The sequence below is a fragment of the Mauremys mutica genome, chromosome 5 (assembly GCF_020497125.1).
Source record: "Mauremys mutica isolate MM-2020 ecotype Southern chromosome 5, ASM2049712v1, whole genome shotgun sequence".
In the NCBI taxonomy this organism is placed as follows: domain Eukaryota; kingdom Metazoa; phylum Chordata; order Testudines; family Geoemydidae; genus Mauremys; species Mauremys mutica.
The window spans coordinates 109,729,604-109,741,846 of NC_059076.1; the positions used below are offsets into that span (position 1 = coordinate 109,729,604).

Genomic DNA, 12,243 nt, shown 5'->3' on the forward strand with positions numbered 1-12,243 from the left:
AAGGAAACACGCCAGCAAGCATCAGAGAAAAATCAACCCTTTTTTGTCCTGTGGATTATAGAGGACTTTGTTCTGTGTTAATATACGCTGCTTGAAGAGACTGATGTAACTAATTTTAAGTAACTGTGCAAAATAAGATAAATTATTTTAATCCTTACAGATGCATAACTTTTCTCTCCCCAACCCACCCTCCTTCTTCTTCCCTCATGTGTTTGTAGCTTAAGAAGCTCTTGCTGGCTCCAGCCAACATTCAGCTAAATTACAATGAATGCAGTGGTCTCAGCACACAAAACCATGCAAACACTAATCACAGGATCAGAACAAGCCCTGTGGTTGTTAAGGTACAAACTTAATCTTTGTAATAAGGCAAAAAAAGTAACTAAGACTTTTATGCTTTCAGCAACTGAGTAAGCAGTAGATCTATATGTACAGTATTAATCTGCCCAGCATCCTGCAACTGCTTCAGAAAATGTGAACAGATTATAGATTTGGTTCCAAAAAAAATCACTCAAGCTCCTTTATGCTGTGAATAGTTCATTTATGCCTTCTCTCTTGGCATTAAGAGGTAGTCCCACCGTCTGTCACTCTTTGCCCACTTTATTGATATACAGAATAGTAGGGGGTGCAATAAAATTTGCTGATGGGCTGATGTTGTTTATGAATGACTCCAAGATGCAGTACTGCCATTTTACCAGCTGTCTAACCTAAGAAAGATTGTACTGGAATCTCGGCAAAAGGTCTGTCTCAGCCATTAATTGGGTAGAATACTGGCAATGACATAATTCTGTTAGCAGGCTGTATTAAACAATGTTTGTCTTGCCATTCACTGTAACTGGAAACGGAGCATTTAGGGGTACTTAAGAGAGTTGTGAATACTGGGCTCAAGCAAATCAGGAGCAAATTAAGGTTTAAACCAGTTTATTTTTTTGTTCACAGTAAAGGTGCTGTAGGGTCTTGTTAGTTACATGTTGCTGAGAAGGAACATTGAAACGTAGGAGAAATGAAATAAAAAGCTGCATAAATGTCATTTAGGAATTTTAAATGTAATTTTCTTTCCTTGTTCTGCAAACAATTATTCACAGCTCATAGATCTAGTACACTTAGACTGAACACTTCATTGAAAATCTCATCTCTTCAGAAAACCTATATCCATTCTGATAAGGTTCAGTTCACTAATTTTAGCTTTTTTTTTTATTATGCCTTGTTTTTAAGACCGAGAATTCATGGAGCAATAAACCGAAGAGCATTTGTCAACAGCAAAAGCCACAAAGACGTCCCTGCTCCGAGCTTCTCAAGTATCTGACTACAAATGATGACCCTCCTCAGACCAAACCAACAGAGACCAGGAACAGCAGCAAAGACAAATGCATCTCCAAAAAGAAGCCCCATCTGCAGTCTCAGGCACATCATTTGCAAGGTAGGCTTGGGACCCAAGAATGTAATTTTGGCAACGGCGTTAATGGCAGGAAGCTGAAATGCAATGACAGTGAAAACACTAAAACCCAGTACTTCCTCTGTTCTTTGCGTTGGTATCTGTGTGCTGTAAATTCAGAAGCTGTTCAGCATAGAGGGAATTAACAGTCTAGTTAAACGTAGCCTTTTTAATATAGACAATTTAAATCACAATCCCCTTAGAAAAGGAACCTGAAAATTTTAACCAATTTACAAACAATTAACAGACACTGAACCGTCCGCAGAGGTTTAATCATAGAGTTCTGTATCACTAAAAAGTACTTATACATCTGAAGAAGCTGGGCAAGCCAGTTCATTAATGCGCTTCTTTCTTTTTGCCAGTGTAAAAATGAAGGCATTGTTAACTTGCCACATGTGCCTTAAGAGACAATAAATAGTGCTCTTGCAGCTACTGAATAGGCAGTAAATGTGTCATTCCTATTACACTGAGAATGCCAGTTTGTATTTTTATTTTGTAAATAGTTGAAGGTTTAGAAACCAGCCTGACCCTTCTTTCTCTCTCTTTTTCTTAAATTTCTTTATGGCCAAAACGAAACATCTGTGTTGACTTTTAGCATCCTCCCATGTACAAAGAGCTTGGCTGGTGCTGTAAGTAGCTTCTGTGGCAGAGATGCAAGAACTTAAAGACGCTCCCCTGGCAGACATTTTCTATTCTCTTCTCCCTCCCTCCTCCCCTCAGCTAGGATAAAGAAAAACTCTATAAGCTTATGGGCCCAAAGGGAGCTTATTTAAAGTTACTGTTATTTTAAAATACACATACTTATGTACTGGTGGTGCTTCCAAGAGAGCAAGGTTCTGATCTCAGTTACATAGGTGCAAATCCAGAATAACTTCCTTGAAGTGAGTGGCATTTACCCTGCTGTAGCTGAAATCAGAATTTGACCCGAAGGTTGCTACTCTGATTTGTTAGAGCAGGAATAGAAATATTTTAAAGTGTCAGTTCTAAACATACGCATCTTATTTTTGTTTTGTTTGCCCCCATTTCCCTGCCTGTTACCCCATCCCTCCTCTCAAACCTCATTTTGACCCCTGATTAATACAGCTATGTTTAAATCTTCTCTCCCCCCGCATTTTAATCTTCTCCCAGCTGTAGATTCTGACCTTGGTCGTGTGGTATTACCCATTTCGGTTCAAATTCATGTAAACAAGAGGCTGCTTAATGGCAAGTGACACTCCTTTCTGCAGGTTTTAGCAGACTGCTTCAGAGCAAAACCAGACTGGATTGTTCAGGGATGATATGGGTCTTTCTGCTGAAACTGTGCTGAAACAACTTGATAAACTCAGTGTACAGATGCAAGACAAGTTGGGTTTGGGCTAAAGGTGAACAGGAGGATTAATACTCCCCAGTGTGTCTGTATGTGTCTCTTGTCTTTTACTTACATTGCAAGCTCTTTGGAGCAGGGACTGCATTTGTACAGCACCTGGCACAGTTGGGTCCTAGTCCATGTGAGGGGCTCCTAGGCACTACAGTAATACACATAATAAATAAATAATAGAAAAGACCCCACAAAGAACTGTACTTACGGGAGTTTAAACAGAGTTTGATTGTTGGCTGTGGCTTTAGTAATATTACAATATTGTCAATATTATTTTCTTGAGTTCCTGCAGCTTAGTCTCCAGCCCCCCAAAAATGTAATTTTTCATTAAATACTGCTCTGGCACACCAGAGCATGGCGATTAATATCAGAGGTCCTGCATAGGTGCAGCTGAGAGCAAAATTAAGCCCTGAAACAAAAATGGGCAAAACTGGGCAAAGTTACACTCCTAAATCTTTATTCAGGTGCCTAAATGTGAACTTGGAAATGTAATTTTAGGCACTCAATTGTGGAAGTCTCATCACTTATCTTTCAAAACCAAGAACATATATACTATAAATACAAGAGGTGTGTGAAACTTCAACTTGAACAACAAATGCACTTGAAATCAGCCTTGCAAATTCAACCCACATTCCCAAATCAGCAGTAGTTTGCTCAAACATTTAATCAAAACTGGATAATGCCTTTTTGCTCCTTCCATAAATATGAGCTTGCTCTTTTATTTCAAGTGCCATTTATGTTGACTGGGAAAACTCACTCGGGATGAGACAAATGGCATTTTCCTTTAGGGTCACTATCCCAAATTCTTTGTGAACCCACATGAATGTTCACAAATCCATCGAGGCTGAGCTTGTCTGTGGTTTTGCAATGAGATTTGCCCATGAGAAACTGGGTTCTTTTGAAACTGAACATTTTTAATCTACAGGAGGAAGCAAGCTCATGTTAACTTTTATTGGCATTAAAATAGAATAGAAATTGGAAGCTCTAATAAACAGCCAGTAAGAAAACTGGCATCATGTTGAGTAAATATTTCCTCACAATTATGTGTGACGGTGTTTCTTCATAGCTGTTGTACTCAGATTCAAGTTCAGTAGCATACAAAACTAATAACTGGCGTAGTGGTTTATAGTGAGTTTAGAGCTGTTTGAGAATTAGCCACTATCTGCTTAAATCTAGGGATCAAATCACAGGTCTGAGAGCTAGCATCTGAGTTCAGTTCCCAGCTGTGTCCCAGATTTCCATGTCATTGTGCCTCAGTTTTCCAGTCTGTAAAAAATATGTTATTTTATACTTCTCTTCGCTGTTGTGAAACTCGGGGGGAGATTTTTCAAAAGCACAAAGGGTGATTAAGCACTTACTCTCCATTGGAAGGATCAGTCATCTATAAAGCGCCATGTAGATTTTACTCCATTAATAGGATGGATGTGCTTCCACAAACTTTGCCACTATGGTTGAAAATATCAATGCTTTTTAGCCACTTAAACCTGTAGCTAGCCATTGGGGACTTTGGCAAGCCTTATTGAACACAAACATTTGTCTAGTAAATATGTATGTGCCTAGCTAACATGTCTACAAAACACGTATTCATCTCATGGTAACTTGCTAGTTAGTATATAGTAGTAGCCATACTGGATCAGACAAGGGGACTGTTTCGGGCAATTTCCTATCTCAGGCTCTGGCTAGTTCCTGATGCTTCTGAGGAAGGTGAACAGAAGTGCTTCATCTTCCTTTTTGAATTTTCATAAAAGGAAAAAAATGCCTGGCTCATGAGGATTGGTGTAGACTTTTAAAAAATGAATGATCTCATTGGGAATACTCTAGAGTTTACAGAAATAATTAATTTGCATGTAAAATCCTTTGATGTCAGTGGGAATTCCATACCTGGAATGAATGCAGATTATGCAAGAGTCACACTCTGGACAAGAGATCTGCAGTGCAGGAGTGCTAGAGAGGAAAATGTTGTCTTAAATAATTAATTTACAGAAAAGACCCCCCCCCCCAGTAGCAGTTTTTGATATATTTACTGCCTTTAAAAATAAATCCAACTCCTGCAAACTAAAATTTGCAAGTAGTACTGTTTTTAATTTTTAATCACTTTATTAGCAATTAAAGAATGCTTAATCGGTTGAAAATATTTTAGTCCTTGGTTTGCTTTGTAAAAAGACAGATCTGAACAAATGGTAACTACGAAAGAGTTGTATTTTGTAACTAAAACTTTGTTGTACACTTATTTAGTGTAAACCATCTGTGACTATATCTGTGGTATAGCATAGTTTGCAGAATAACTTGCAAAAATTTGGATTATAGCTGATTCAGTCTTAGCCTCACAGAAACAACCTATTCTCAACCTTGTATATAGAACTGTATGCTGTAGAAGTAAAATCAACTGACTATTCATAACATCCTGGTGCTTTATAGTTATTCTGCTGCTCTCATTTCCAAATAAAAGGTGAACTGTAGTTTAAATTAAATCTAAGAGAGATAACATTTTCACAGCATATTCTGTAAATTTCTCCATTGATTGTTAACATGTACCGCTCTATTTTCTGAAAGGTTCTTTACATTTGGGCTTTATACCATACTTCAAAGACTCAGTAATTGATGTAAATCAGTGTTGGAATTTAGGTGCCAGTAATAAGGGGTCAGAATGGATCTCGTTCTTATTTAGCCATCAGATAAACTGAGTTTAGCCCTAATGGACTCAGGTAGAATTCCTGCACTGATATAAACAATATACTAATATAAATGTCTGAGTCTCACAATATTTCATAATCAGTTTCTTTTTTTCCTTCTTCAGCCAAACCAACAAGTTTATCACTTCCTTTGACACCTGAGTCACCAAAGTAAGTATTAAGAAATGTAAAAGTTTACAAAAGGGAGGGGGCTTTAATACATTTTGGCTACAGCAACTCCATTTCAGCTTGTTTTTATAAATGTGCCCTGTCTTCCAGTGATCCCAAGGGTTCCCCATTTGAGAACAAGACTATTGAACAAACCTTAAGTGTGGAACTCTCTGGAACTGCAGGTGAGAGATGTGGAATATAAACATTTTTGTCTGTAAGCCTGACTTTTTTTTATTTGGTAAGAAATGTATAGTGGGATGTTAAGGAGGTCCTCAAGGGATTAATTTTAATGGTTTAGCATTGACTTTTTACCGAGTTGCCTCACATGGGGTATGTTTAAAACTGACTTCAAACCTACAAGCAGAGCACAGTTTCTGGAAAAATGTGAATGAAAGCATGTATCTGGAATGTTTCCCCATTCCCTCAGAGATTTGTGTGGTGCTGAGCATTGTTTTTCAAACAGATCCGATAGCACAGACTACAGAGGTTGCAGATGGAAAAGTTGTGTTATTGAGTCAGTATGATGCTAATGTAAGGCTGTTCCTCATTGAACATTTTGGTCAGTTCTAGATTTAAATGCCACAAATGACAGAGTTTCTTCCTTTTTCCTTGGGAGAATGTTTTTCTGATATTCATCTTAATCTTTTCTTTTCTTAATTTCATCCCATTAACCCTCTTGATACCTCCTTTGAGCGATCTCAATCATTCCTCTCCTTGCTCTCTGGTGTTTTCATCCTTCAGGTATTTGTAGACTTTTATCTTGTTCTCCTTTAATTGACATTTCACCAGGCTATACATGTTTAACTCATTTGCTTTTGCCCACAAAAGTCAGTTCCTCCAGATCTCAGATTTTTCTGTTGCTTTCCTCTGAATGCCCTCCAGTTTGCCTGTATTATCATGGGAATGAGGTGCCCAGAACTGAGCACAAGATCATGGGTGTAGTTGCACCAGCATTGTTTAGAGAGAGACTATTGCCTCTCTGCACAGAACAATACTAAAGGACAGTGTGGTAGAGATGTGTTTCATTCATGAACATGTACAAGAGCGGACTCTGAGATATAAATTACTTAAACTTAAACTTTTGTGAGGCACAGCAGCAGCATTATGTTAAGGCTTGGATTCTCCTGCCACCATCTGAAGGAGGAGGTGGTGACATGATGAAGTTCTACATGATAATTGTTGAAATGGCAGTACAAAGAGCAAGCTGTCATCCATTCCAGCCCAGAAAATCAGCAGCCTGCACTTCACATCGGCAGACTGGCCAGAAACAAGAAGTCAATATGACTTGAGGGTTTGTAATGGTGCCACAAGTCATGACAGTTGGAAATGCTCTGGTATTACCAGGTTCATTCCATTGATTCTCCTCTGTGTGTAGCAGAAAAATGTAAACTGTAGCAGTGTTCTATGAAGGTCAGATCTACAGCTGGTGTAAATCAGCATAGCTCCAGTGAAGTCAAAGGCTGATTTATACAAGTTGAGGGTCTGGCTTTAAGTTTGTAACGGCATTTTGGACTATTGATTTCATGCACACAAAATCATCCTTCCACTTCTTCAGAAGCTGCTTCATTAATTCAGCATTTAAACATAAATGCGGCATCCTGATAGTCTGCAGCCTGAGTTTCTCCTTATTCAAGTGAGGAAAAAAAGATCTTTTGGGCAGGAGACCATCTTTCGGTTCTGTGTTATATAGCATCTAGTACAGTGGGGTCGTGGGCCATAACTGGGACTCTTTGGTGCTAATGCAATACAAATAAATAATAATAATAATAATTAATTAATTATAATGTCAAACTAAAATGGTATGCAGGCTTGCTGTAGCCGTGTTTGTCTCAGGATATTAGAGACATAAGGTGGGTGAAGTAATATCTTTTATTGGACCAACCTCTGTTGGTGAGAGAGACAAGTTTTCAAGACAATGGTCTGATAAAAGATATTACCTCAACCACCTTATCTCTAGAATGGTGACATTTGATCTCTTGGGAAGAGAAGGAACATAAGGTTCTTTCAGTGGAGCATCCCAGGGCAGGTGGTACTAGTGGGTAGGGAGGAACAGTTCCCCATAGTGTCCTGCTGGTATCTGACTTCTGCAGTATAGCACCCAGACAGCACAGGATGTAGCACTTGGTAATCCTCATAATAGCACAATCGTGTGTGGGAGTCCTTTGCCATTGAACCCAGACATTGAACAAAGATGCTATATGATGTAAAAGACACCTTCCTTCCTCCCAATGGACTTCATCTTTATAAAATCAGATCAGATGTTTTTGCAAAACCAGAATAATCTACAGTGTGTACTCATGGAAACCAGTGAGCATCAGAATGGCTCAGGCGCAGTGGAACCAGCTTCATCGTCACTGCAAAGCACATCAGGACAAGACCAACCTTTTGTGAGGCACAGCAGCAGCATTATGTTAAGGCTTGGATTCTCCTGCCACCATCTGAAGGAGGAGGTGGTGACATGATGAAGTTCTACATGATAATCGTTGAAATGGCAGTACAAAGAGCAAGCTGTCATCCATTCCAGCCCAGAAAATCAGCAGCCTGCACTTCACATCGGCAGACTGGCCAGAAATAAGAAGTCAATATGACTTGAGGGTTTGTAATGGTGCCACAAGTCATGACAGTTGGAAATGCTCTGGTATTACAAGGTTCATTCCATTGATTCTCCTCTGTGTGTAGCAGAAAAATGTAAAGTCTATATTCATGCAATCCAATCACGTGTTGCACCAGCAGGTAAAAATACTGTATGTGCTGATGGGTAAGTGCCACCATTGCTTGAGCTATGAGAACAAGAGCATTATAACATGGATATACCCTGCTGTTTTTCGGGAGACCATGTCACTTCAGTCACTTAATAAGTGGGCTGGAGAGGGGGTCAAAAAAGAGAGGAGGAATACTGGCCTTGGGAGTTGACACTTGGTTTACAGACAGCATAGAAGACTACCTAGCAGCACTCCTGCCATGTGCCACATCGTAGCTATTTCTCTCTTGCTTCCAAACATTTGCTTTTTTTTGTGTTTCATTGTATTAATCTGTGCCTTTTTGTACATACTCTATGTGCAGACAGGTGAGTGGAAGTGACCCATTTTTCAGTGTATTATTATTTATTGTATGTATTGTGGTAGCGCCTGGAAACCCCAGCCCTGCTGTGCTAGGTACTGTACAAGCACATAAAACACAAAAAAGAGATAACAATCTAAGTGGGCGGTCTTTGCAGGGTCAGGGCCTAATCAATAATAAAAATAACAGTAGCAGTAATGATTAATAATACTTAACAGTAGTATAAAGAAAGACCCTCGCAAATCCAAATTCTACCCAGATGACTACATTGCTCAGTCAGCTTATACAGCACTAGCACCATCTATTATAATTTAAATGGTAGTTGCCTTGATCTCACTGCTGAACTGAAAAGACCATTAGTGGTGTTGCTTGCACTATCGAAGCACAAAGTATGTTAGTATAAATAGCAGCTGCCTTGATCTCTCTGTTGAAAGCAGCTTCGTTTCCCGCACCAATGAATTAACTGTACATTAGAAAAATAAATAAATAAATAAATAAATAAGTTAAAGTATTCCCCACTCCAGCCATCAGTGTTCATCACACATACGTAAAATTGAATTAAAAACTGTTCTCTTACCCAAATGAAATTTTCTTTAGAAGGGGCTGCATATTATACATACATGTACTTTTTTTCCCGTTCTAAAACTGAAAAAATAATTTCCATTTTATAATTCCAATATTGCCTACAAACTGCATATAACTCCAGGAAGTTAAACCAGCTCATGCTAAGGCTAAACTGAGTTGTTGATTCAGAGCTGCTTATGGAGTCTGGAGAAAGCTGTACAGTCAGCCAGCAACGGGGTATAAATATACCAGGAGTCATTTAACTGGAGTAGGATCATGCGGGTGTACTAGCAGCATCCCCTCTAGCAATCCTAGGAGCAGAAGGAGAATCCTGCTTGGCTAGAAGCAGGAGTAGCAGTAGCCCCAGCTGTAGCAGCACATGGAGAATCTTGTTGCTGATTGTCATCAGAAGGAGCAACAGTGTCGAGCTCAACAGCCCCATAATCAGCACAGTCCTCCTGACTGGCAGCAGAACCAGCGGCAGGTGCCACCTCCCCAGCAGCAGCAGCAGCAGCAAGGAGCAGCAGAGCCCCTCTCGCTAGTTCTCAAACAGGAGTGGAGCATAAGACATCATGCTAAGCAGTCCCTGCTTCCGCCGTATCATTCAGATAGGCCGGAAATAAGCCTGGCGCTGCAGGACTTCAGTGGTGATTGTCCTCCTCTTGCTTGTCAAGCAGTTGCACTTGTAGCCCTCTAGCTGCCAAAAGCCCCGTGTAAGCAGGTTCTGTTCCCTCCTTATTGGCTGTTGCTGGTTCTTACCTCTGTCTGTCTCCAGGAGCCACTCAACCACTGTAAGCTCTTGCTCTCTCCTATCCATGACTCATTCCTACCAAGCAAAAGCAACACCCAGTGGTAAGCCACATCTCTGCTTTATGCTGCTCACTGGTCAAAGGGCCTGTGGTCTGGTCCTTCCTGACAAGCTCTGGTGCTTTCTCCCCTATCCTCAATTACCTCTGACATTATCATGGGTTGAGGAATTCCTCCCCAGATGTGGGGATCAAGTGACTGTTGGGGTATGCTTGGGGTATGCTGTGCTGTGTGTAGAAGTGATTGCAGAGGGCAGTCATTCCCAGGTGCTGATCCCCATGCCTCAGCATCTGGCCACTGCTGCTTATGGTTTTTTGAAAATCAATGGCTTTCTTGGCCCCACATACTCTCCCTGCCTCCTAACACGCTCTGTCCCAAAAGTACAAAGCCACTGTATAAGGTATATCAAAGGGTGGCTCAGTGAACACTTGCAGAATGATGACACTCCTTTACACACAAATCCCTGTATTTATGTGAGTAAAAACTCCCCCCACAAATTTTCATGCAGACAAAATTTGGTCACTCAGAAAATCTGACAAAAAAGTGTGTAAACAGAGATTGAATAGTGATTTGGAATTCACATGCATTTTTGCAAACCCCAGTATTCGCCCATCGCTAGACCTGAGCAGCCGCTTGGTTGCCAGAACAAATACTTCAATTCTACCAGGCAAAAACTTCTTTGGCCTCAAAATGATTTCTGGTACTTGAGACAGAGAAAAAGAGATATTAGTCCAGAGGGAATAAAATCTAGTAAATTATTAGATATTTTCAGGGTCTATATTTATCCTTTGCGGTAGTGACAACAAGATTAAACTGACTGCTCAACAAGCATGTAGTTTTTTATTATATGATGGCTATTTAATTTTATTATATTTTCCTGGCTTCTGCAGTCTTGTGCTGTACAAAAGCTCTACCGATTACTTTACTGAATCAGGCTATTATCTTGCATTCAGTGCTTTAAGTGGCCTTAAATAATGTTTCTCTTGATAATCCCATTTTCAAACTCATAAGATATAAAGGAATCCATTTTTAATAACCCTCAGAACCTCAGTGCGCTTGTACAAAGGTTCATCAAGATGCATTTCCTGAAGGATGTGAAGGCTCCAAAAATATACCAACAAGCAGAAGCATCATCAAACATTTAAATGCTAACAGTAACATTAGATTTTGCTGCCTATATGAAACAGCATTGTAAATGAGTCTTAAAAAGTCAAGATGTGACATTTACTGTAAATGTATTCCCCTAATTTATTCTGATAAACCTAGCTGAGCTAAATGAGTTACTAAGTTTTCTTTACCGCAGCTCATGGAATGCATCTAGGTGATATGAAAACTTCTGCCTGTCCTCACAGACTTTTCTATAAAACAGGTCACTGAGCTGAGCTGGCGGAGCTGGCATACATATGAAAGTCTGTTGTTGCACAGATATAAGAAGTGGTGCTCATTTGGCATATACACTATTTTAAAGCAGAGATCATTGAGTGAGTTCATAGTATATAGATGAAGCGAGGCAAAGTACAAAGTTACCATTTTCCAAAGCCATTCAATTAAAGAAAAGTCCCTACAAAGAAAATGGTTTTATAGCATGTCATGAAAAAAATACTTGCCTTTTACTTAAAAAAAAAAAAAAAAGACTGTTTAAAGGGGATGATTGTAGCGTATGTACCACTTCTAACAGATTTGCTGTGCAGAAGTACATAAGTGTGAGTGATGTAGAGGTACTTGTTTATTATAGAGCACATTTCAATGCAGTAATCATAAATATTGCTAAGGTTGTGCTCTGTTGAAATATGACCTACATACTCTTGATTGTTTGTGTTACGTGATTTGTCTGACACCCATTACATTCTGGGTAATGGCAGCCATTTGTTGCTGTGCACAGCAGGCTCTTTTGACAAAAGAAAATAGGCAGCAATAAAAAAGCTATAGTCTGAATTACATTCTGCACAGTGCTGCACTGCTGAGAGTTTGTGCAAGTGTGTTAACAATGCTCTGAACTGCCTCTTGTCAGCCTTCAGCCTGTAATGGCCATCTGTCCTTACATAAATCTGTCAAAACCTGCTAAGTTCAAGAGAGAGCCCGGAATATACCTTGTACTGTCAACACTCAAATGTACACATTCGCAAAGAAATCAGCATGCATGAAATAATCCAAAGGTCAGAGAATATTTTAGCACTATT

At 39.6% G+C, this 12,243-nt stretch overlaps 1 protein-coding gene across 3 annotated transcripts in view; it reads left to right on the forward strand.

Annotated features, from left to right (window-relative positions):
* PPARGC1A (PPARG coactivator 1 alpha) overlaps positions 1-12,243 on the forward strand; it is a 78,669-nt gene that overhangs the window by 43,055 nt on the left and 23,371 nt on the right. For all 3 annotated transcript variants that reach the window (XM_045019418.1, XM_045019419.1, XM_045019420.1), the window contains 4 exons: positions 219-341; positions 1,213-1,417; positions 5,587-5,632; positions 5,741-5,814. In XM_045019418.1, the coding sequence (XP_044875353.1) occupies positions 219-341; positions 1,213-1,417; positions 5,587-5,632; positions 5,741-5,814 (448 nt within the window). The remainder of the gene's footprint in view (positions 1-218; positions 342-1,212; positions 1,418-5,586; positions 5,633-5,740; positions 5,815-12,243) is intronic.